Source organism: Mus musculus, chromosome 1 (assembly GCF_000001635.26).
Source record: "Mus musculus strain C57BL/6J chromosome 1, GRCm38.p6 C57BL/6J".
NCBI lineage: Eukaryota > Metazoa > Chordata > Mammalia > Rodentia > Muridae > Mus > Mus musculus.
This window is the reverse complement of record NC_000067.6, coordinates 128,241,846-128,262,984: the sequence shown is the minus strand read 5'-3', so window position 1 is coordinate 128,262,984 and position 21,139 is coordinate 128,241,846. Positions and strand designations below refer to the sequence as shown.

The 21,139-nt window shown below is 40.6% G+C and overlaps 1 protein-coding gene and 1 long non-coding RNA gene across 5 annotated transcripts in view; both read right to left on the bottom strand.

Moving 5' to 3' along the window:
- The window catches only part of Ubxn4 (UBX domain protein 4), a 35,481-nt gene extending 16,394 nt beyond the window's left edge, over positions 1-19,087 (bottom strand). Inside the window, exons 1-8 of one of the 4 annotated variants that reach the window (XM_006529831.2) lie at positions 18,433-19,087; positions 10,680-10,782; positions 7,524-7,552; positions 6,748-6,866; positions 3,982-4,153; positions 3,448-3,541; positions 2,097-2,154; positions 28-192 (exon numbers count right to left, since the gene is read on the bottom strand). In XM_006529831.2, coding sequence (XP_006529894.1) covers positions 28-192; positions 2,097-2,154; positions 3,448-3,541; positions 3,982-4,153; positions 6,748-6,866; positions 7,524-7,552; positions 10,680-10,782; positions 18,433-18,514 — 822 coding nt within the window. In that variant the 5' untranslated portion in view covers positions 18,515-19,087. The remainder of the gene's footprint in view (positions 1-27; positions 193-2,096; positions 2,155-3,447; positions 3,542-3,981; positions 4,154-6,747; positions 6,867-7,523; positions 7,553-10,679; positions 10,783-18,432) is intronic. The other 3 variants (XM_017322239.1, NM_001356529.1, NM_026390.3) reach the window with 3 other exon arrangements.
- Positions 10,905-18,426, bottom strand: Gm41949. The gene is made up of 2 exons (XR_878509.3): positions 18,343-18,426; positions 10,905-18,222 (listed from the first exon to the last, which is right to left on the bottom strand). It is a non-coding gene; the product is annotated as a predicted gene, 41949 (long non-coding RNA).
- Positions 19,088-21,139: the final 2,052 nt, after the last annotated feature.

The window sequence follows — 21,139 nt, the reverse complement described above, 5'->3', positions numbered from 1 at the left end:
AGGAGTGGAGGGCACAGGAATGCTCACCAGGGCAATCTGCTGCTTGATGCGCTCTCGAGCCGCTCTATCTTCTGCCTTCTCTCTGCTTCTTTCTTCTAACATTCTTTTTGTTAATTCTTCTTCTTGTTTTCTTTTATAATCCAACATTTCCTTTCCAGTTTTTCTCCTTTCAATTTCCTTCTTAATCTCTCTCTGAATAAAAAAAAAAAAAAAGCCCTTTTATGAATCAAAGGAAAGTTTTATAAACCAAAACCATAATCTAATCTTCTGTCTCAGATAATACTTTGATATAATAAAGCCTGATTATAGAATGCAGTTAAAAGAACAAAACTTGGGGGCTGGGGCTGGTGAGATGGCTCAGTGGGTAAGAGCATCCGACTGCTCTTCCGAAGGTCCAGAGTTGAAATCCCAGCAACCACATGGTGGCTCACAACCATCCGTAACAAGATCTGACTCCTTCTTCTGGTGTGTCTGAAGACAGCTACAGTGTATTTACATATAATAAATAAATCTTTAAAAAAAAAAAAAAAAAAAAAAAAAAAAAAAAAAACAAACTTGGGGGCTGGAGAGATGCCTCAGTGGTTAACAGCACTGACTGTTCTTCCAGAGGACCTGAGTTCAAATCCCAGCAACCACATGGCAACTTACTACTGTCTATAACTATAGTCCCATTGGATCCAGTACCTTCTTCTGGTGTGCAAGTGTACATGCAGATAAAATACCCATATACATAAATAAATAAATCATTAAAAAAAAAAAGAACAGAACTTCATAAAATGTTTGCTGGTGAGATGGCTCAGTGAGTAAAGATCCCTGTACCAGAGTTTACACTATGGACTTACAGAAAGAGAAAACAGATTACTCCACGCAGCCCACTGATCTCAAACAGACACACACACAGACACACACAGACACACACACACACACACACACACACACACACACACACACACACACACACAGAGTAATTTTTAAAAAGGAGCCTAAGAGCTGACTCCGTTATTGAGTACACTGACTGTTCTTACTAGTGCTGGGAACTTAGGAAACTTAGGTGTGATTCCCAGCACCTACATGACAGCTCACAACTGTGGCTTCACTTCTAGAAGACCTAATGTCCTCTTCTGGCCTCCACAGGTAGCAGGCATGCAAGTAATGCAGATTTGCATGCAGGCAATATACCCATACAAATAAAGTAATTAAAAAATTATTTTACTGACAGCATGATTCCTGGTCACATATCTATTAACTTATAAACTCTTTTGTCAGCAACGCTCTGGTAAGAGTACAATGTAATCTGTAACCAAGCAGAAATTATAGGTCTTGCCAGGGCCAAGTGTGTTATCCCTGAGGACAAATAGCAATCAATTATTTGGCTTGAAAAAAAAAAATCTATGAGACCCCCAAAGAGATGGCACAATTACTGTGTGAAGGATGACAAGTATGCTAGAATTCAAAGTTGCATTAAAAATTCAGGACTATGTATGCAAATTTGACTTTTCTCAAATCAAGCAATTTTAGATCAACTTCCTTTAGATATTTAGTATGAAAGACTCACTGCACAGAGGAAAAAGATTATTCAATTATCCCTAGTAATTTATTAAGAAAGAAAATAGGTAGGGTTGGAAAGATGGCTCAGCAGTTAAGAGCACTCACTGCTCTCCAAAGTCCTGAGTTCAATTCCCAGCAACCACATGGTGGCTCACAACCATCTGTAATGGGATCTGATGTCTTCTTCTGGTGTGTCTGAAGACAGCTAGAGTGTACTCACATACATGAAATAAATAAATAAATCTTTAAAAATAAAAAAGAAAGAAAGAAGAAAAAGTAAAGAAACAGCTGGGCATGGTACCTCATTGCAGCCCTAAGATTTCCAGGCCAGCATGGACTGCACAGAAAGATATTGTCTCAAACACACACAAACAATAGCCAAAATCCTAAAATGCAAACAGTATAATCGGACACATTGAAGTGATAATTTCCTTTACCACAATATAGCACTGAGCTCTAAGGATATCGACCTAGGTCTGCTAAATTGGACAAGAAATCAAATATAGCCTCAAGAAGCAGAGCGTGAAACACTGCTAAGTGAGTCCTACCTGTGCTTCTTCCTTCCGCTTCTCTTCTCTCCTTTCTTCAAGTTTTTTTGTTAGTCTGCTTAAAAACAAAAAACCAAGATAGATTCTATTATTCAAAGCACAATTAAGAATTCAACTATGGGGGGTGGGTGGGTGCAGGGGTGTTGGTGAACACCTTTAAAATTAGCAGTTAGGAAACAAAAACTAGCTAGGGAATACACAGTCAGACTGTCTCAAAAAAGTTTTATTTAGCTAACACAAAGGGATCTAATCCTCTGAAAGCACAGCGGGTTTATCTGTCCATTTTTGTTCCTTGCATAAATCCATAAACGAGTCCATCGTAAGTCTGTTTTTAACCATAACTGCCTTATATTTACATAGACATTTCTCACTCTTTGATGATTTATCTGATTGGAAAATAAACAAATTTAAGCTGGAGAGCTGGCTTAGCAGTTAAAAGCTTAAATTATTCCCTAATTGGACCAAACTTCTATTCCTTGTAGCTTACTTCTTTTTGAAGGAGTTGTTTTTAAGACAGGGTTTCTCTGTGCATCCCTGGCTGCCCTCAGAGATCCACCTGCCTCTGCCTCTCAAATGCTGGGATTAAAGGTGTGCACCACCACCAGCTGGCTCACAACTACCTGTATTTCCAGTTGCAAGTGGCCAAAAAGATACCTTTTCAAAGGAATTTTATTTTATTCTTTACTGTCATTATTACTGTTTTTGCAAAGCTGAAGTTGTAACCCAGGACCTCATGTCTTCTAACATTCTAGCACTGACCTAGACCCTAGCTCCTCTAAGAAGTTTTTATAAACCTCCATATAATATTAAGAGGTTTCAGGGTAGGATTACAAGTATTATTAGCCATTAACTAATACTTTTTAATTGCAGCATAACAGATGAGTTTCCTAACTACTGCATTTTATAAGCCCTAAACTGGAAACTACAATGGAACAGAGACGTTTAACTGATTAGTCAACTAATAAAAAAAATGACATTCAGTAGGTAGTTATGCAGAACCCCCAGCTCAGTACATATGTACAGTATGAGCTAAGATTTTCTTCATCTAGAGCTTATTATTCTTTTGGTATAAAGAAATAAAAGCAAAAATGACAGATGGATACACACATGTATGCACCAGAAGGGATTCTAAGAACAAAATGCTCAGATCTACAGCTGACTGACAACTTCAAAGATACAGAAAAGCTATACCCTAGTTTTTTCATGGAATAGTTGAGTTATTGAGGCAATCAGAATTTTAAACCTGCAATTCTGAATCTTCATTTGAGTTATGTTTAGGTTTCATTCAAGTTAACAAAAAGACTAGAAACTGTAATTTATTAAACAAAACACTACAAAAGTAAGAGCAAACCTTTCTACTCTGACGGTGAGGTCCTCGGCTGGTCTCTGGTTTGAACATCCATGAGGCTCCTGAGAGTGGCTGTCATGACCTGTGCATTCTCCTCCTTAATTATTAAAATGAAATAAGAATACTGCATTAGAGGCTGGTATATCTCTGAGAGGCCAGCGTAGTCTACAGAGTGAATTTCAGACCAGTCAGGAATACACAGAGAATCTTGCAAACAACAATAACAAGAACAAGAACAACAACAACAAAAACCAAACTAAATCAAACAAACACCACCACCCCAAACACAAAGGAAACTGCATTTCATGCAACTTGTAAGAGGTATAAGTCATCTAGTAACCTTGCCTCTTGAGTATTAAGATGGCAGAAATGCATCACTGTGCCTGATGGACAGACAAACATTCTACTAGCTAAGCCCTAGACCTAGGTTGGGTTTATCAAGCCATTTGAACAGGCTTGATGCTATCTGTCTGGGATGCTACAGTAAGACCAATCCATGCCTTTGAGTATGAACTATAAGGAATACTTGTACTATACCTGTTGCAGTATCTGACTTTGTGTCAGAGGTAGCTGGTGTCTCACAAAGCTCTGTATTTTTGGACTCGGGATTTTCACATACATCAGGTTCAAATGAGGCAGATGGGGTAGATACTGAACTTTCTGACTGGTTGTCATTTGTCACTGATGCTTCACCTTTTGACGAGTGCATCTCGGGAGAAAACAAATTAAAACTTAATGTGAGACTGCATAGCTATTTTATGGTAGATGATTTATGAATTCTCTCTCTCTCTCTCTCTCTCTCTCTCTCTCTCTCTCTCATACACACACACACACACATACACACACACCTTCAAGAGTAGATGTACTATATCTTCTGTAGGACAAATTGAAAATTTAAGAGTTCTAGACATAATAAAATCTATATTATGGGCTATATATAGTGGCACAAGCCTTTAATCCCAGGCAGAGGCAAGTGGATCTCTGTAGGTTCAAGACCAGCCTGGTCTATACAGCAAGTTCTAGGACAGCCAGGCCTATAGAGACCCTCAAAACAAAAAAGAAAAACTACATTATGGGATTTAGCTACAAGCTGGGAAGAGCATAATTGTCCTTTATTTTAAGTACAGGGGAATGATCTGGGTCTCCAATCCATAAAAAGTTTTAAAGTAGAGTGACTGTTCTGGCTAGGGGAGGGGGCTCAAGACACTTCTGAAAGGCAAGGCAGATGAAATATAAGCAGTGCCCCTCTCAGGACAAGCTCACTTCCCTCAAGGATCTCAAATTCTAACAGGTGCCTGATAAATGGGTCACTAGTTGGGGTAATCCTACTTTGTCAAGCTCTGGTATTCAGAGGGTAGTTCTGTGTTATCTTCAGAGAATATCCATTGTTAAAAAATGGAGCAGCCGTGGTGGCGCACACCTTTAATCCCAGCACTCGGGAGGCAGAGGCAGGCGGATTTCTGAGTTCGAGGCCAGACTAGTCTACAGAGTGAGTTCTAGGACAGCCAGGGCTATACAGAGAAACCCTGTCTCAAAAACCATAAAAAAAAAAAAAAAAAAAAAAAAAAATGGAGCTACCCTGGGGCCTGAGATCAGAGTACCTACACAGGTTAAGAAACATCAATGTGGCCTGCCACAGCCCCTGAGTGAGGGTCCCAACAGACAGCTGTGGAGAGCAAGAGGGAAGAACCTTATGGACTGAAGAGTGTAGGTGGTAGGAAACAGGCTTGAGCTAGGAAATGTGTTAAGAGATATCTCTGCCCTCAGTGGCCAAAAACAGAGTTTATCCACTGAGAATTAACCTGGAGCTCCACAGCTCTAAACTTAAAGCCAGTGGGTGAATCAAATTCTAGAGTCACTCTTCCTTCCTTCACTAAAGTGTCTGAGAACTAAGGTTCCAGAAGTGTACTTGACACTCACATAGGCGCCACTCTAAAGGATGATTAATACTCAAAAGCCTTGAAAACACAAAGGTGGGTCTTGTACCCACACCAATGGTTGCTTTCTTGTCAGGAGCCATTAGCAATGGCTAAGGCTAGCTGGTGGCCTCCAGAATGTAGCCTACCATTTCTGCATGGTCTGTAATGGGTGAGCTCAATGAGGCAAGGTCCCAAAGAGACATCATCTCAAGATTGCTTCTTGTAGCTGATAAGTTTTCCTGTCATTTTTAAATTAATATAATCTCTGAGCATTACACCAAATATTGAGCAGATTTTCTGCAGATCAACATAAAGGTGACTTTCATGAATTAATGCAGTTTAGATGAATTAATGATTTTATAGAATTTCTGATTTGTTTAAAATAATCTTAGGAAGAAAGTTTTAAGAGATAATTTTAGTTGTTTTGCTAGAAAGATGTAGTAAATTTAGAATTAAGAACAGAATGTGTCCACTCCTCATATAGTAAGTAAAGGCTGTATAATAAGGAATACAATGAGCTTTTACAATTACATTAAAAAGAGAAATAGGCTTGGGATAAATTTGTGTTCAAGGAAAAGCATTCAGGTGTATACCCAGGCAAGGTCATGTATAAAAACTGTCTCTTTAGCTGGGCGTGGTGACACACACCTTTAATCCCAGCACTCGGGAGGCAGAGGCAGGAGGATTTCTGAATTCGAGGCTAGCCTGGTCTACAGAGTGAGTTCCAGGACAGCCAGGGCTACACAGAGAAACCCTGTCTCTAAAAAAACCAACCACCCCCCCAAAAAAAAAGTCCCTAAAAAAGAAATAAAGATGATTTGTTGGCTTGGGCAGCTTTCCCCCATCCATCTACCCACCAAATATATATGTCTGTTTGTCTATGTGTGGTTATGCTTGTGGAGTAGATGAAACAGATGGTCGGGCCCGGCCACAATGTGTATGAATGTATATGTGTCTGTGCATATTTGCCTGTGTAAAGGATTTTAATTCTTTCCTTTCTTTCCTCTCTGGTTCACAAAGAGTTAACCAGTCTAGTCATGGAGAGGCATCTGGGAGGAACCCTGTCTCAAAAATCCAAAACTAAATAAATTATAATTAAAGTAGGAATTAAAAAAAAACTTCAGTAGGGGCTATTCAGGATTAAAAATAAAATCTTTTTTTTTTTTTTAAGATTTATTTGTTATATGTAAGAACACTGTAGTTGTCTTCTGACACTCCAGAAGAGGGAGTCAGATCTCATTACAAATGGTTGTAAGCCACTATGTGGTTGCAAAGATTTGAACTCAGTACCTTGGGAAGAGCAGTCAGTGCTCTTAACTGCTGAGCCATCTCTCCAGCCCCCAAATAAAATCTTAAAATAAAATAAGTTCTGGTTCCTTCTTACCTGTTGGACTTTATGAATTCTTGTAACAAGCTCATCTGCAGAAACACTCCCCGCTATTACTTCCAAAGGGATTCCACTGTCTCCTATAAAGAAACTGGATGGAACACATACTACAGGATCTGTACAGTCAATTAAGTTTAATAATTCACGCTTGAAACTAGAAGTTTTATAAAATACAGTTAACAAAGCAAAGCATATCATCTTAGTGGATTTCATATTACTAGCTAGCAAGTTTCTCACCTCAACGACCATATCATGCCTCTAGTGCAAGTGGTATGTAAAATGATTTATGGTAGGTACAGGGTATCACAGTGAAGAATATATTTCATTCTCCTACATCATAGCTTAACTTATATTCATCTGCTTTTTGTCACCTATTTTAACAGTAAACTACTCTATACTGTTCTTCAGATATTCACATTTTAAAAAAATGTACTTTGCCATTAGCTACAATGTATTACCTCAAAGACAATCTACAACATTGCTTCTACAAACAAAAGGTAAGTTTTCTTAAGTAAAACTAATTCCTAATTTTTTTCTCCTGTTTTTTTTTTTTTTTTGGACAGGGTTTCTCTGTGTAGCCCTGGCTGTCCTGGAACTTGTGCTATAGACCAGGTGACCTCAGAGATCCCTCTGCTTCTGCCTCCCAGCTGTTAGTATCAAAGGTGTGCACAATTAATACCCAGTTTAATTCCTAAATGTTTTAATTAACAAAAGAAAGAAAGAAAGAAAGAAAAGCATATATTCATGAAACCAATTCTTCAATCAAAGGATACAAATTTGTGAAAACTGCAGACAGGCTTCACTGTAAAAAAAAGATATCAAGAGCAAAATCATTACACAAATTCAACTATTTTCCAAATACTGAGTTGCTTTCATTAAATTTACTATACCAATATAAGTACTTTTTTTCCCCTTAGTTTTTCGAGACAGGGTTTCTCTGTGTAGTCCTGGCTGTCCTGGAACTCACTTTGTAGATCAGGCTGGCCTCGAACTCAGAAATCCACCTGCCTCTGCCTCCCAAGTGCTGGGATTAAAGGCGTGCACCACCATGTCCGGCTATAAGTACTTTTAAAAAGTTACTAGTTGTCTGGCAATAAGCAGAAGAGAAATGAGAATTTTATTTCACAAGACATTTTTGTTCTTTTTAATTGTCTTATAATTTTCAGATTAAAAAATGATTTGTTCAGGCTGGCGAGATGGCTTAGTTGCTAAGAGTACTGACTGCTTTTCGAAGGTCGTAAGTTCAAATCCTAGCAATCACATGGTGGCTCACAATCACCCCTAATGAGATCTGACACCGTCTTCTGGCTCATCTAAAGACAGCTACTGTGTACTTATCTATAATAATACATAAATCTTTGGGCCAGAGAGAGCAGGAACTTAGTGGGGCTGATCAGAGGGAGCAGAGGTCCTAAAAATTCAATTCCCAACAACCACATGAAGGCTCACAACCATCTGCACAGCTACAGTACATAAAATAAATAAATAAATCTTAAAAAAAAAAAAAAAGATTTGTTCTTATAGCCCAAAAAGTGGTGGCTGGATTTGCTAGAATCCCAGTGCTCTGGAGGTAGATTTTTGTGAGTTCAATATCAGTCTGGTCTACACAGTGGATAGCCAAAGCTACATAGTGAGAACCCACTGAGAAAGAAAAGAAAAGAGAAGGAGAGAAAAGAAAAGAAAAGAAAAGAAGACAAAGGAAAGGAAAAGAAAAGAAAACAGAGGTATGTCATGTTGCTTCTTTAAGAACTAATATAACTAAATAAAAAAATCTTGGTGGCTGGAGAGATGGCTTAGTGATTAAGAGCACAGACTGCTCTTCCCGAGGACCAAGTTTGACTTCTAGTATCCACACAGTGGCTCACAACCATCTGTAACTCCTGTTCCAGGAGATACAACACCCTCTTACAGCTTCCTTGGGCACTGCATGCACATGGTGCACAGATATACATGCAAATACTCATATAATACACATAAAATAAATCTTATAAAAGTCTTAGCCTCTAAAAAGATAGTGACTAGGAATTACCTGTACACATGATTAACATGTACTAACAAGGATTAAAACATTCTAAATATCCATCGAGAAAACCATATAAAATAATTAATGGGGAAAAGGTATAGAAAGCGGTTAAATACCATCATTTCTAAATACAAAAAACAAAAACAGTCGGAGGGCCACTGGGATGGTCCTGGGTTACACAACTGCTGTGCAGGCCTGACAAGCTGAGTTCAATCACACAAAGGTAGCAAATTGTCCACCTGTGTGCTATACTGCCTGTCCCTCCCCCTACAGTAATAATGAAAATTCTTAAGACTGAAAACTATTTTTTTTAAAGATTTATTTTATTTATTATAGGTAAGTACACCGTAGCTGTCTTCAGACACACCAGAAGAGGGAGTCAGATCTCATTACAGATGGTTGTGAGCCACCATGTGGTTGCTGGGATTTGAACTCAGGACCCTTGGAAGAGCAGTCGGGTGCTCCCACCTGCTGAGCCATCTCACTAGCCCCCTGAAAACTATTTTTAATCACTTACTTAACTGCAGTAAAGAGTTTTCTGGTCAGGGATGGGAGAGAGGACTGAGATAAGAGTGAAGCACATGCCTAGCATGCATCATTCCTCAATTCAATCACCTGTGCGTGAGGCAGTGCGTACGCACACATACACACACAGGGGTATGACTTTTTATAGTAATATTAATTAGATCCCTGTTTTTTTGAGCCTCCATATGGGTGTTGAGAAGAGTAGCCAGGGTACTTAACAACTGGGTAACCTCTCCAGCCTGAACATTTTAATCCCTTTGTTTGTTGTTTGTTTGTTTTATTTTTTGAGATAGCATTTCCCTGTGTAGCCCTGTCTGTCCTGGAACTCACTTTGTAGATTAGGCTGACCTTAAACTCATGTAGATCTGTCTGTTTCTGCCTCCCAAGTGCCAGAACTAAAGGCACGCACCTCCATTACCCAGCTTCATTTATTTATTTTATATATTTCTATGTATATGGGTAGGCATGGTATTCAGGTCGGAAGACAACTTGTATAAGCTGGCTCTCTCCTTTCACAATGTGTGATATGGAGATTAAACTCAGGTTGTCAGGCTTAGCTGACATTTTGTTTGCTGATCAAGTTTGTTAGCCCCAAATCATAATTCTTGTTACACACTACATAGATGTTTGGTAGACAAGATAAACTTAAAAAAATTTTTTTAGCAAGGTGTAATGAAGAATCTGAAAACAGCAATCAGAAATTAAGTTCCCTTGAAAATATTAATTTTGTAGACCAGGCTGGCCTCGAACTCAGAAATCCGCCTGCCTCTGCCTCCCGAGTGCTGGGATCAAAGGCGTGCACCACCACACCCGGCTTGTATTGGCTAGTTTTGTGTCAACTTGACACAGCTGGAGTTATCACAGAGAAAGGAGCTTCAGTTGGGGAAATGCCTCCACGAGATCCAGCTGTGAGGCATTTTCTCAATTAGTGATCATGGGGGAAAGGCCCCTTGTGGGTGGTGCCATCTCTGGGCTGGTAGTCTTGGTTCTATAAGAGAGCAGGCTGAGCAAGCCAGGGGAAGCAAGCCAATAAGTAACATCCCTCCATGGCCTCTGCATCAGCTCCTGCTTCCTGACCTGCTTGAGTTCCAGTCCTGCATCCTTTGGTGATCAACAGCAGTGTGGAAAGTGTAAGCTGAATAAACCCTTTCCTCCCCAACTGCTTTTTGGTCATGTAAGCTGAATAAACCCTTTCCTCCCCAACTGCTTTTTGGTCATGATGTTTGTGCAGGAATAGAAACCCTGACTAAGACACCTTAGTACCTTAGTTATCTATATCCATAAAACTAACATTAATAGTCTCTTAAGATATTATCATAGGTAACTACAACAACAAAAATCATTACAAAGTAAGTAATGAAGCATTAGCGCATAAGCATACCTTTTAGTATCAATTTTAATAGCAACAAAGTTGTTTGATGATGCTTGTGTCACTTTTTCATCTTCCCAACTTGCAGCCATTTGTATAGATTGCTCATCATCCCCTGTGAAAATATTTCAAGGATTTAAGAACACAAGGCCACAAGATTTGTTCATTCTAAATTCTTTCCTGTGTGAAACTAGAACTCCAAATAAAATATAACCCAGAAATATTTTTTCTTTCAAATTTTATATTTTTTGTGCATGAGTGTTTTGCCTTGCATGTAATTTAACAGCATCACATGTGTGCAGTGCCCCAGGCCAGGAAATGCTTGGGAACCCCTGGAAATGGGGTTATGACAGTTGTGAGCTGTCATGTGGATGATGGGAAAAAAACTGGTCCTCTGCAAGAACAGCAAATATTTTTTTCTTCATTCTTTCCTTCCTTTCCTTATTAGTGAGTCAGGGTCTCTATGTAGTCTTGGAACTTGCTGTGTAGGCTAGGCTAGCCTTGAACTCAGATATCATGCCTCCTAAGTGCTGGGATTAAAGGCATGCACTACTACATATCCAGCTTAGCAAGTACTTTAACTATCAAATCAGAAAACTGATCTCCTGAAGTCATGAATGTAGTCCCATGGTACAGTGCTTGTCTAGAATTCACAAAGTCCTTGGTTTGAGCCCCAGCATAGCAAATTCACAAACAAACCCAAAAAACTTTATATTTCAGTTGGCTATATCAAAACAAACACAAATAATAACTACTTATAGCTTCCACTACTACCACCTTGAACAAAGCTGGCAGAGGCCACCCAGATATTTATAGTAGCTTAAATGGGTCTTCCCTTCCAAGTCTATTTTTTTTTAATTTACTTATTTTTATTTTATGTGTGTTTGTCTGCGCATATATGTGCCTGGTACCCAAAGAGGCCATTAGATCCCCTGAAACTGGGGTTAAGGACAGTTGTAAGCTGCCTTGTGGTGCTGGGAACTGAACCTGGGTCCTGATGAAAGAGGAGCAAGTTCTCTTAGCTTGTCCAGTCTCACTAGAATATCTATTCTTACACAGCAATTGGTTATCATGGAGCCAATTTGGTATCAGGACTTGGGGCCCCTTATAAGAGAAGCGAGCGCTCTTAACCACTAAACCATCTCTCCAGCACCACTTAACACTTTAAAAAAAAAAGTTGCTTTTTTTTTTTTTTTTAAGTTAACTTTGTTATAAGAACCTTGGACAACAAAACCCATTACAGGTCACCCACTTTTAATATACTATACATCTTAATTATCTTTATTGTCTATTGTCTTTCTCTCCCAACTAGAAAAAAAAATGTTCCATAAGGACAAAGACAGTTTTCCTTGTTATCTTAAGACTGAAATTCCTACAAGCGAACCTGTAGTAATAAGACATATAGCTTGTATTCTGTGTTTATTGGAATATTTAAATATTTAGCATAGTGAGCATACACATATGCCTACAATACTTGACTGCATGTCTGAATGAGATGAGGTCCCAGGAGAAATTTGTACATGGAAATGGGACATGGAAATACACTAAAGAACAAGGGAAAGGTACCATTTGGAAGTGAGACGATTCTGAACGAATGTCTGCAGAGACAATGGGGTAGGAAGAAATAATAAATTCCCAAGAAAAAGAGTCAACTATCAACCTAGAAATAGCTATTTAAGAGCACTCTGCACAATCACTTTAAGGAGGAAGTCAAGAGTGAGGAGTCTTATGTAGTCTGTCATTCTTTCATCCACTATTTTATTCTAATTCAGTTTTTTTGTTGTAGACATTGGGTTTATGTAGTAGATATAAATCAATATGTGCTCTCAGCATAGATTAAAATCTAATGGTGCAAAACAAAACAAAAAACAAGCAAACAAAAAAAGCAGACAACTGCCAATTACTTAAAGAAGTAATTGCTATGAATGAGTGTGTTTGGGTTTGGGAAGATAGTTATGAGAAGACCCGAGTTTGATTTCCAGGATGTGAGCACATATGCAAATAAATAAAATCCCTTTATTAAGGTCAGAGAAGCCTTCTCTGAGATAGATCTTTTTTTTTCCTTTTCTTTCTTTTCTTTTCTTTTTTTTTCTGAGACAGGGTCTCTCTCTGTAGCATTGGATGTCCCAACTTACTATGTAGACGAGGCTGGTCTTGATCTCCCAAGTGCAGGGATTAAAGACATGTACCATGACATTGGTTTCTGAGGTGACATTTAAGGTAGAAAACAAAGAGAACTGAGCCACACTAAATACAGAAAAGCTCACCACGAAGAAAGAATACACGTGCAGGGAAAGGTCTGTGTGGTCAGGAAAATAATAAACAATGGAGAACACGAGACAAATAAAACTGAAAAGCTAAGGAGGGCCACCCACACCACAGCTTATCTGACAGAATGCACAATGGTGACATTTAGCCAGAAACCCTTTGGGAGAATAACAAACGAGGGCAATAAACATCCTTAGCCTTGAGTTAATCCTAAGAAAGAGACTATGGCTTTTGTGAGGTTGGCGCTCTCATTCCCTTACCTATGCTAGGCAGGTTAAGGTCCTAATGTCACATTCCCACTGCCAGTTTGTTTGTCACTCAGCCTTGAGATGGCAGCAGTAGCTGAATGCCAGTCTCAGTGAGAAGCTTAATACTTACTAAGTTCCGCTAGAATTACCATTTGCCGTTGTCAGTAACTTTAGTGTCTTTATTTTTAATCAAAATATCAACCACCTAAAGAAATCTCAATTGCTTAAACCTTAAACTTTGTGGTCTATGTTAAACAAAGAGAGCAGTCAACAGTATCAGACACAAACAATTTTCAGCAAATACCACTGACTTGACAGACATCTTTTTTTATTTTAAAGATTTACTGATTTTATGCAGTGAGTATACCATCACCATCTTCAGAATGATCAGAAGAGAACATTGGATCCCATCACAGATGGTTGAGAGCCACCATGTGGTTGCTGGGAATTCAGGACCTCCAAAAGAGCAATCAGCATTCTTAACCTCTGAGCCATCTCTCCAGCCCTAGACAGACATCTTTGCTTCAGGTTCCTCTTAGATTTTTGTACTATTGCACAACTGTCTTTACATCTTTAAATTTAAACAGATACAACTGGAGATTCTTGTTAATTTGGCTAGTATCACTAGTTTCTAATACAATGCTATAATTATTTAATTTTTATTTACTTACTAAACGGATTATTTAATTCATAAAAGCTATATTTAAAAAATACAGAAGCAGTAGCCTATGCCTGAAGATACTTGGGAGGGAGGCTGAGCCCAGGAGCTTGAGGGCAGTCTGGGCAGTAGCAAGACCTAGCCTCTCAAAAACTAAAAGGAAACAATTCCATGGGGGCTGGAGAGATGGCTCAGTGGTTAAGAACATTGACTACTCTTCCAGAGGTCCTGAGTTCAATTCCCAGCAACCACATGGTGGCTCACAACCATCTGCAATGGGATCTGATGCCCTCTTTAGGTATGTCTGAAGACAGCTACAGTGTATTCATATAAATAAATCTTTAAGGAAAAAAAAATGACTTCATGAAATAAAGACTTGCCTACACATTTTCTCTGAAACAACTATCTTTAAAAAATATTTTATGTGTGTGTGGGCCTGTGTGTGTGTGTGTGTGTGTATCACATATGCATAGGAGGCTGTGGGGTCTTCACAAGAGGCATTAGATCCCTAGACCGGAAATAGTAGATGGTTGTGAGCTGCCTGCCATATGCATGCAGAATTCAGGTCCTTTGCAAGTACAGTAAATGCTCTTAACTTCTGAGGCATTTCTCTAACCCCTATATGTAGTGTGTGTGTTTGTGTGTGTGTGTGTGTGTGTGTGTGTGTGTGTGTGCCCTTTACTCTCCTATGTTTTGGGCCTGAAATACTTGTTTGAATACCCTTGAAACCACTCCTAATTACAAATACCTTTTTCATTTTTTAAGTTGAATTTTTTTTTTGTTTTGTTTTTGTTTTTCGAGACAGGGTTTCTCTGTGTAGTCCTGGCTGTCCTGGAACTCACTTTGTAGACCAGGCTGGCCTCGAACTCAGAAATCCGCCTGCCTCTGCCTCCTGAGTGCTGGGATTAAAGGCGTGCACCACCACACCTGGCGGTTAAGTTGAATTTTTTAAGGTTGGTATATTATTGATGGGTTGGTATATTATTGATGGGATCTCCTATCAAAGAAAATTTAAAGTTCTCATATATAATCTGTGGCCTTGAGTGAATAGCTATGACTATTATACAATATGAAATCCTGTGAACTTATTTAAAATATCTTGAGGATTCTGTGGTGTGTGTGTGTGTGGGGGGGTGATTTGGTGAGAGTGGTGGGTGTGTGTAGTTTGATTTTAAAGTTGTAAGGTGTGAACTCTGTAGACAGCAATGTCATGTCTGATGTCAAAAGATTGGCGCTCCCTCCCTGTTAGGCGCTACCTGTTGAGTGCTGCTGCTCTATGAGCTCAGTGTCTCTGTATTTCTAGAGTAATACCTCTCCTACTTTGTGTTAGGATGACCTAGCTAAAGCTCTAGAAAAGCTATCTGCATTTTGAAAGAGGATAGCAGACAGACTCCACTGTCCATCCCTAACAGTATTTCTGCAAATGTTCAATAGCTGCTGATATGCTAAACATACATAATACTAGGTCACCCCAATAAGGTTAACTGAGGAATATATATATATATACATACATACATACATACATATACATATATATGCATAAAGCTCTATAAAGTATAAGACTTCAATTACTTCTACAGCTTTCCGATATTTGTTAATCAAATTTAGTATTTTAGACTAGGGTGTAGTTCATTTACTAGTGGGGTAGAGCAACTACCTGGCATAAATAAAACCCCAGGTTTAGACCTACCCATAAAGGGGAAATTTTTTGGAACTTTTATTGTTTTTTAGGAATGTTTAGGTACCATCAATTGCATACTCTGTTAAAAAACATGGATATCATGATCCTAATTCTCATTTCTTTATTGACTTATTTTACCATATAACCTATAACTGTCTTCTTCCTTTCTCTTCCTTCTTCTTTAAGACAGGGTTTCTCTGTTCAGCCTTGGCTGTCTTCGAACTTAGTAGACCAGGCTGGTCTTGAACTCATAGATCTCTGACTGCCTCTGCCCGACAAATGCTGGTGAGTACCATCACACAGCCCCTCTCCTCCTCTCTTGAGACAAGGTTTCTCTGTGTAGCCCTGGCTGTCTTTTAACTCCCTCTATAGATCAGGCTGGCCTCAAACTCAGAGATCCACTAGCTCTGCCTCCTAGCGCTGGGACTAAACACCTTTAATCCCAGCACTCGGGAGGCGGAGGCAGAGGCAGGCAGATTTCTGAGTTGGAGGCTAGCCTGGTCTACAGAGTGAGTTCCAGGAAAGCCAGGGCTATACAGAGAAACCCTGTCTCGAACCCGCCCCCCCCTCCCCCCAAAAAAAACCAAACCAAACCAAACCAAAACAAACAAACAAACAAAAAAAAACCACCAAACCCGGGGCTGGCGAGATGGCTCATCGGGTAAGTGCAATGATTGCTTTTCCAAAGGTCCAAGTTCAAATCCCAGCAACTATGTGGTGGCTCACAACCACCTGTAATGAGATCTGACCCCCTCTTCCGGTGCATCTGAAGTCAGCTACAGTGTACTTATGTATAATAATAAATAAATCTTTGGGCTGGAGCAAGCAGAGACTGACTGAGCAGGGCTGACTAGAGTAGAGGTCCTAAAAAATTCATTTCCCAACAACCATATGAAGGCTCACAATCATCTGTACAGCTACAGTGTACTCACACACATAAACAAATAAATCTTAAAAACAAAACAAACAAAAAACCCAAAAAAATATCAGATATGGTAGCACCCACCTATAATTCAAGCAGTTGGGAGTCTGAAGCAGAAAGATAACTGTGAGTTTGGGGCCAGCATTACACTACAAAGTAAGGGCCTACACACCTTTGATCCCAGTATTTGGGAGGTAGAGGAAGAGGTAGACTGATCTCTGTGAGTTCAAAGCCAGTCAAGGTTATAGTCAGACTCTGTACACTCAGCCCCAACACTGACTGTTAAAATGTAAAAATGTTAACCTGTTGTGTTGCACACGTCTGTAATCACAACACTTGGGAGCAGAGAATCAGGATTTCAAGGTCAGCCTGGGCTATATGAAATCCTGTCTCAAAAAAAAAAAAACCAAACCAAACCAAACCAAATAAAATACCACACAAGAAACCCAAAAATCCTAGAATAGAAAAACCAAGCAAACAGTTTTTGTGAGACTGGCCCAAGTTACTTACAACTTTGGACCTAAGTGGTTCAACTACAAAAACAAGACAATAAAACTACCTTTCCCCCCAGAACTATTGAAATTTTGTGTGGAACACAGTTTAAAATGTTGTAAACTGCGGCTAGAGAGATAGCTCAGTGGTTAAGAGCAGCTGCTCTTTCAGATGACCTGAGTTCAATTTCTAACCTGAGTTCAATGTCGTGTTCTTTCCATTTTCATGTGACTACTATTCTTACTGGATTACAAGATTAATTTATTAATTTAATTTAAAGTATAATTCAATATAGCCTAAGTAATTTATGCTTTTCTAATTAACAGCAAGCATCAAGTTGAAAAGTTAGCATAACAAAACAGACATTTAAAATTTAAAATGCTCAAATTCACATGTCAGTTTTTTTTTTTTTCCCACAGAGATGAACAAAGTTACAGAACTCTTAAAAGCCATGGGTCAATTATGAGTAACTGTTACTGAACACAAGTGACTGAAGAAATTAATAGTTGTCACTTCAGATTAATAGTTGTCACACAAACTGGTCCATGTATCAAGAATGTACAAAACTATAGAAGCAGATGGTTGACTGCGGATATACAAGACTTCAGCAATAAAACAGGAGGCTATGGAACCAACTGATTTAGAGCAATATGGGGTAAATGAGTTGGCACATGTCTGGAAAACTACATTTTAGGTTAGAAGAGAGGAAGAATCAGGACTGAGTATGTACTTTAAAAACTATGTTAAAAGTTAAAAAAAAAAAAGGTCAACTTGTAATAAAGTAATTATTGCACCTCAGTTCCCTCTGAGTACTATGATAAAAGAGTACCATCTGTGAGCTCAAGTTTATGTTTCGGGAACATTCTAAGACATCAGGTGGTTTCTTTGTGGCTTACCGATGACACAGCTTTCTTGACAGCTCACAACTTTCTAGACCCAGTTGTCTGCCTAGTGGCCTGTCCCAACCACACCCGCACACCAAGAATTAAAAGGTCCAAGCTGCCAGAAGAGGAGATCCCAGAGGACCAAGAAGGGGAACACCAGGGCTGGGGGTCTTGGGGGGGGGGGTCTGCCTGCGACAACCCGATTGCCAAGGCCTGCAGGGCGCGACTCCTCGCAGGGTTCAGTGATTGGGGACAGGGCCTGGACGCGCTTCCCACACAGATGCAGACAGGTCACGCCGGAGTCCCCAACAGACCCCAGAAGCACCAAGTGGCACTGGGCCCGCCCGCGGCCTGGAGAGGCTTGGCGTCTGGGTCGGCCCCGCAGCGGAGCAAGCCTGGAGCCTTATAAAAAAAAAAAAAAAAAAAAAAAAAAGCTGTACTGGCCCGGACAGGAGACGAGCGGCCCCGAAGAGACCGAGTGGACTGGGCGACAGGGTCTTAGGCTGTCTGAGCCCGGCCCACCTTAGCTCCTCCTGCCTAGCTCACTCGACGCTAACGAGAATCCAGAACAAGATCAAAGCGCCACCGTTCTCGGGCCCTCTCCCCAGTCACCTGCCACGAACACCACGAAGACCGCGCCGCTCCTCTTAGCAGACGCGATGGCCGCCGGGATGGCGCCCTGGAACCACAGCATCGTCCCCTTCAGGCCCAGGCGCTCGCTCGGTGTGTCGTCGCCGCGGTGCCACAGCCGACCCCGCCCTCCTGGTTCTTTGGCCTCGTGGCCCCGGCAACCACCGGCTAATCCGGGCCCCGGTCTGAGGACCCAGCCAGCCCGTACGCCCGACAGCCACCCCCTGGGGACGCGCACCGGAGCGCGCTTGGCAAGAAAAGTACGCCCCTGTGTCACGTGACGACGACACTCCTCGTCAGGGGTCGCGCGCCCCGGTGCCTGGTCGGCTAGGTAAGTCCGTAAGTGCGCGCCCCCGCGAAGCCTCGGGTTCCGACTCCAGGAAGTGGAAGGAAGTATCAGGAAGGATGACTAACCGCTACGGCACGTTGACGTCGCCTGCAGTGAGGCTTCCTGGGAATTGTAGTCTTCCGAGGCTTGTTAATTTGCGGAAAGGTAAACTGTGGGCTCAAAGCATGGCGAGAGTGAGCATAGTGAGCACATCAACGCTGTAAGAGTAAATGCTAGGTATCGAGTTGCTGTCACCCTCTGACTTCTGCAAGCAATCTGCTCCACAAATAAACAAGCTTTACGGGGCTTGACCCGAAGCCTTTGGTTTTTATTTAATTTGACCCTGTGAAAAAGATGGGATTCAGAGGGGCGTGGCAAACCACGCATTTAATCCCAGCAATCCGAAAGCAGAGGCCTGCCTGCCTGTATGAGATGGACAGCTTAGTCTACAAGGTGAGTTCCGCGGACTGTCAGGATTTGTACAGAGACCCTGAATAACAAACAAACAAACAAACAAACAAAAACCAACCAACCAACTTACCAAAAACCCCAAACAAACAAAAGAAAAAGACCGGCTAGAGGTACAACAGTGTTCCTCCTCGCCCGCCTCCCACCCCGCAGTACCACATAGGCCCCTTATCTGAAGGGTAAGCGAAGTGGCAGAATGCTGGCTTTTGGCTATAATGTGCATTTACTAACTGGATCACATTGTAAAACCTTCAGCCACTATGCTATGCTATTGAAAAAACTTATTTATTTTTAATTCTGTGAAGACAATCCTCCTACCTGTACCATCCAGCGTGTACCATCTTGGCTGGCTGTACTTAACTTGTATGAATATCATGTAAAGAAAATATTTCTGTTGTTTCCTTGAGTGATAGAGTAAAGAAAGTCTAAATGGAGTAGAATCAACTTGTGTATAGGCCAGTAAGAAAATAAATTAATAACTATGTAAGGTTTATGGATGCATACGAAATCAAAATGGAAGAAAAAACATTTGCACAAGTTTCTAGTGTTTGGTTTCGGACTTGGGGACAAGGGACTGAGGTGCATATTTTCCACACCAAAGCAGACCTGGCCTCCAGGTTCTCCCAGCATCCCTCAGTCCATACCCTGCCTCCAACTTTGAACTTCCCAGTCCAGATCTCTCTCTCTCTCTCTCTCTCTCTCTCTCTCTCTCTCTCCTTGCCCATTCCCACTCCCCCCCCTTCTCTCTTACTATATATCTTCCTCCACTAGCTGCTCCCCTCTCCCTGGTGGCAACTTCCTTGGCCTTGATCCTTGGGGCCAGTGAACTCGCCGACCGAGAGCGGTTTCCCAAAAACCTGCCTTTAATATAATCTAATCTGGCTTAAATTGGCCAATTTCTCCTATCTTCCTTCAAATATATATATATATTTAACTACTTTGATATCCCTTTTCTGCTTCGAAGGCAGATACAAGTGACTAATACAAAGCAGCATTAGTGGCAGGACGTGGAAACAGCTACCCCAGTTCGTGAGCACCTCCATTTATTACTAGCACAACTCCCTCTCTGACAGTTCAGTTGTCTCACTAGTCAATTGGAGCCTTGGAGGGAACCTACCCTTTAGGCTATGTGACCACACAGAGACCCTTGTGTTTAGCAAGTACTTGTTACTTATGTAGCAATTAAGTGCTTTACAGATGTTAGCTATTGTTTCTGAATGCCTGCCCCAAATCCTGTTTAAGGAAATTATGCATGTACTTTTCAGAATTCAAAGTTTTGCTGGATCATTTCTAAACTTAACCACTGAACAAACATTTGTTGAGGTCTTAGTAAACAAAAGAACCACCTCAAGGATTACATTCCTCTGGCCAGCAGTAAAACATTAAGCAATAAATAGGGCAATTACTCCTGTAATTGCCACTGTAATAAATGGCAGAGAAGAGGAACTACAGAATGTTTTAACTTACACCAAGTCATTAATTATAGTTCACCAGGAATGCCTCATGAAGGGCTGAAAAAGTTGGCTTCTTCCTTTTTTTTTTTAGTTTTTCGAAATAGGGATTCTCTGTATAGCCCTGGCTGTCCTGGAACTCAACTTTGTAGACCAGGCTGGCCTCGAACTCAGAAATCGGTCTGCCTCAGCCTCCCAAGTGCTGGGATTAAAGGCATACACCACCACTGCCTGGCCTAGAAGTTGGCTTTTTTTTTTTTTAATTTTTTTTATTAGGTATTTTCCTCGTTTACATTTTCAATGCTATCCCAAAGGTCCCCCATACCCACCCCCCCAATCCCCTACCCACCCACTCCCCCTTTTTGGCCCTGGCGTTCCCCTGTACTGGGGCATATAAAGAGAAGTTGGCTTCTTGAAGGTCATATTTAAGTATGAACAGAGG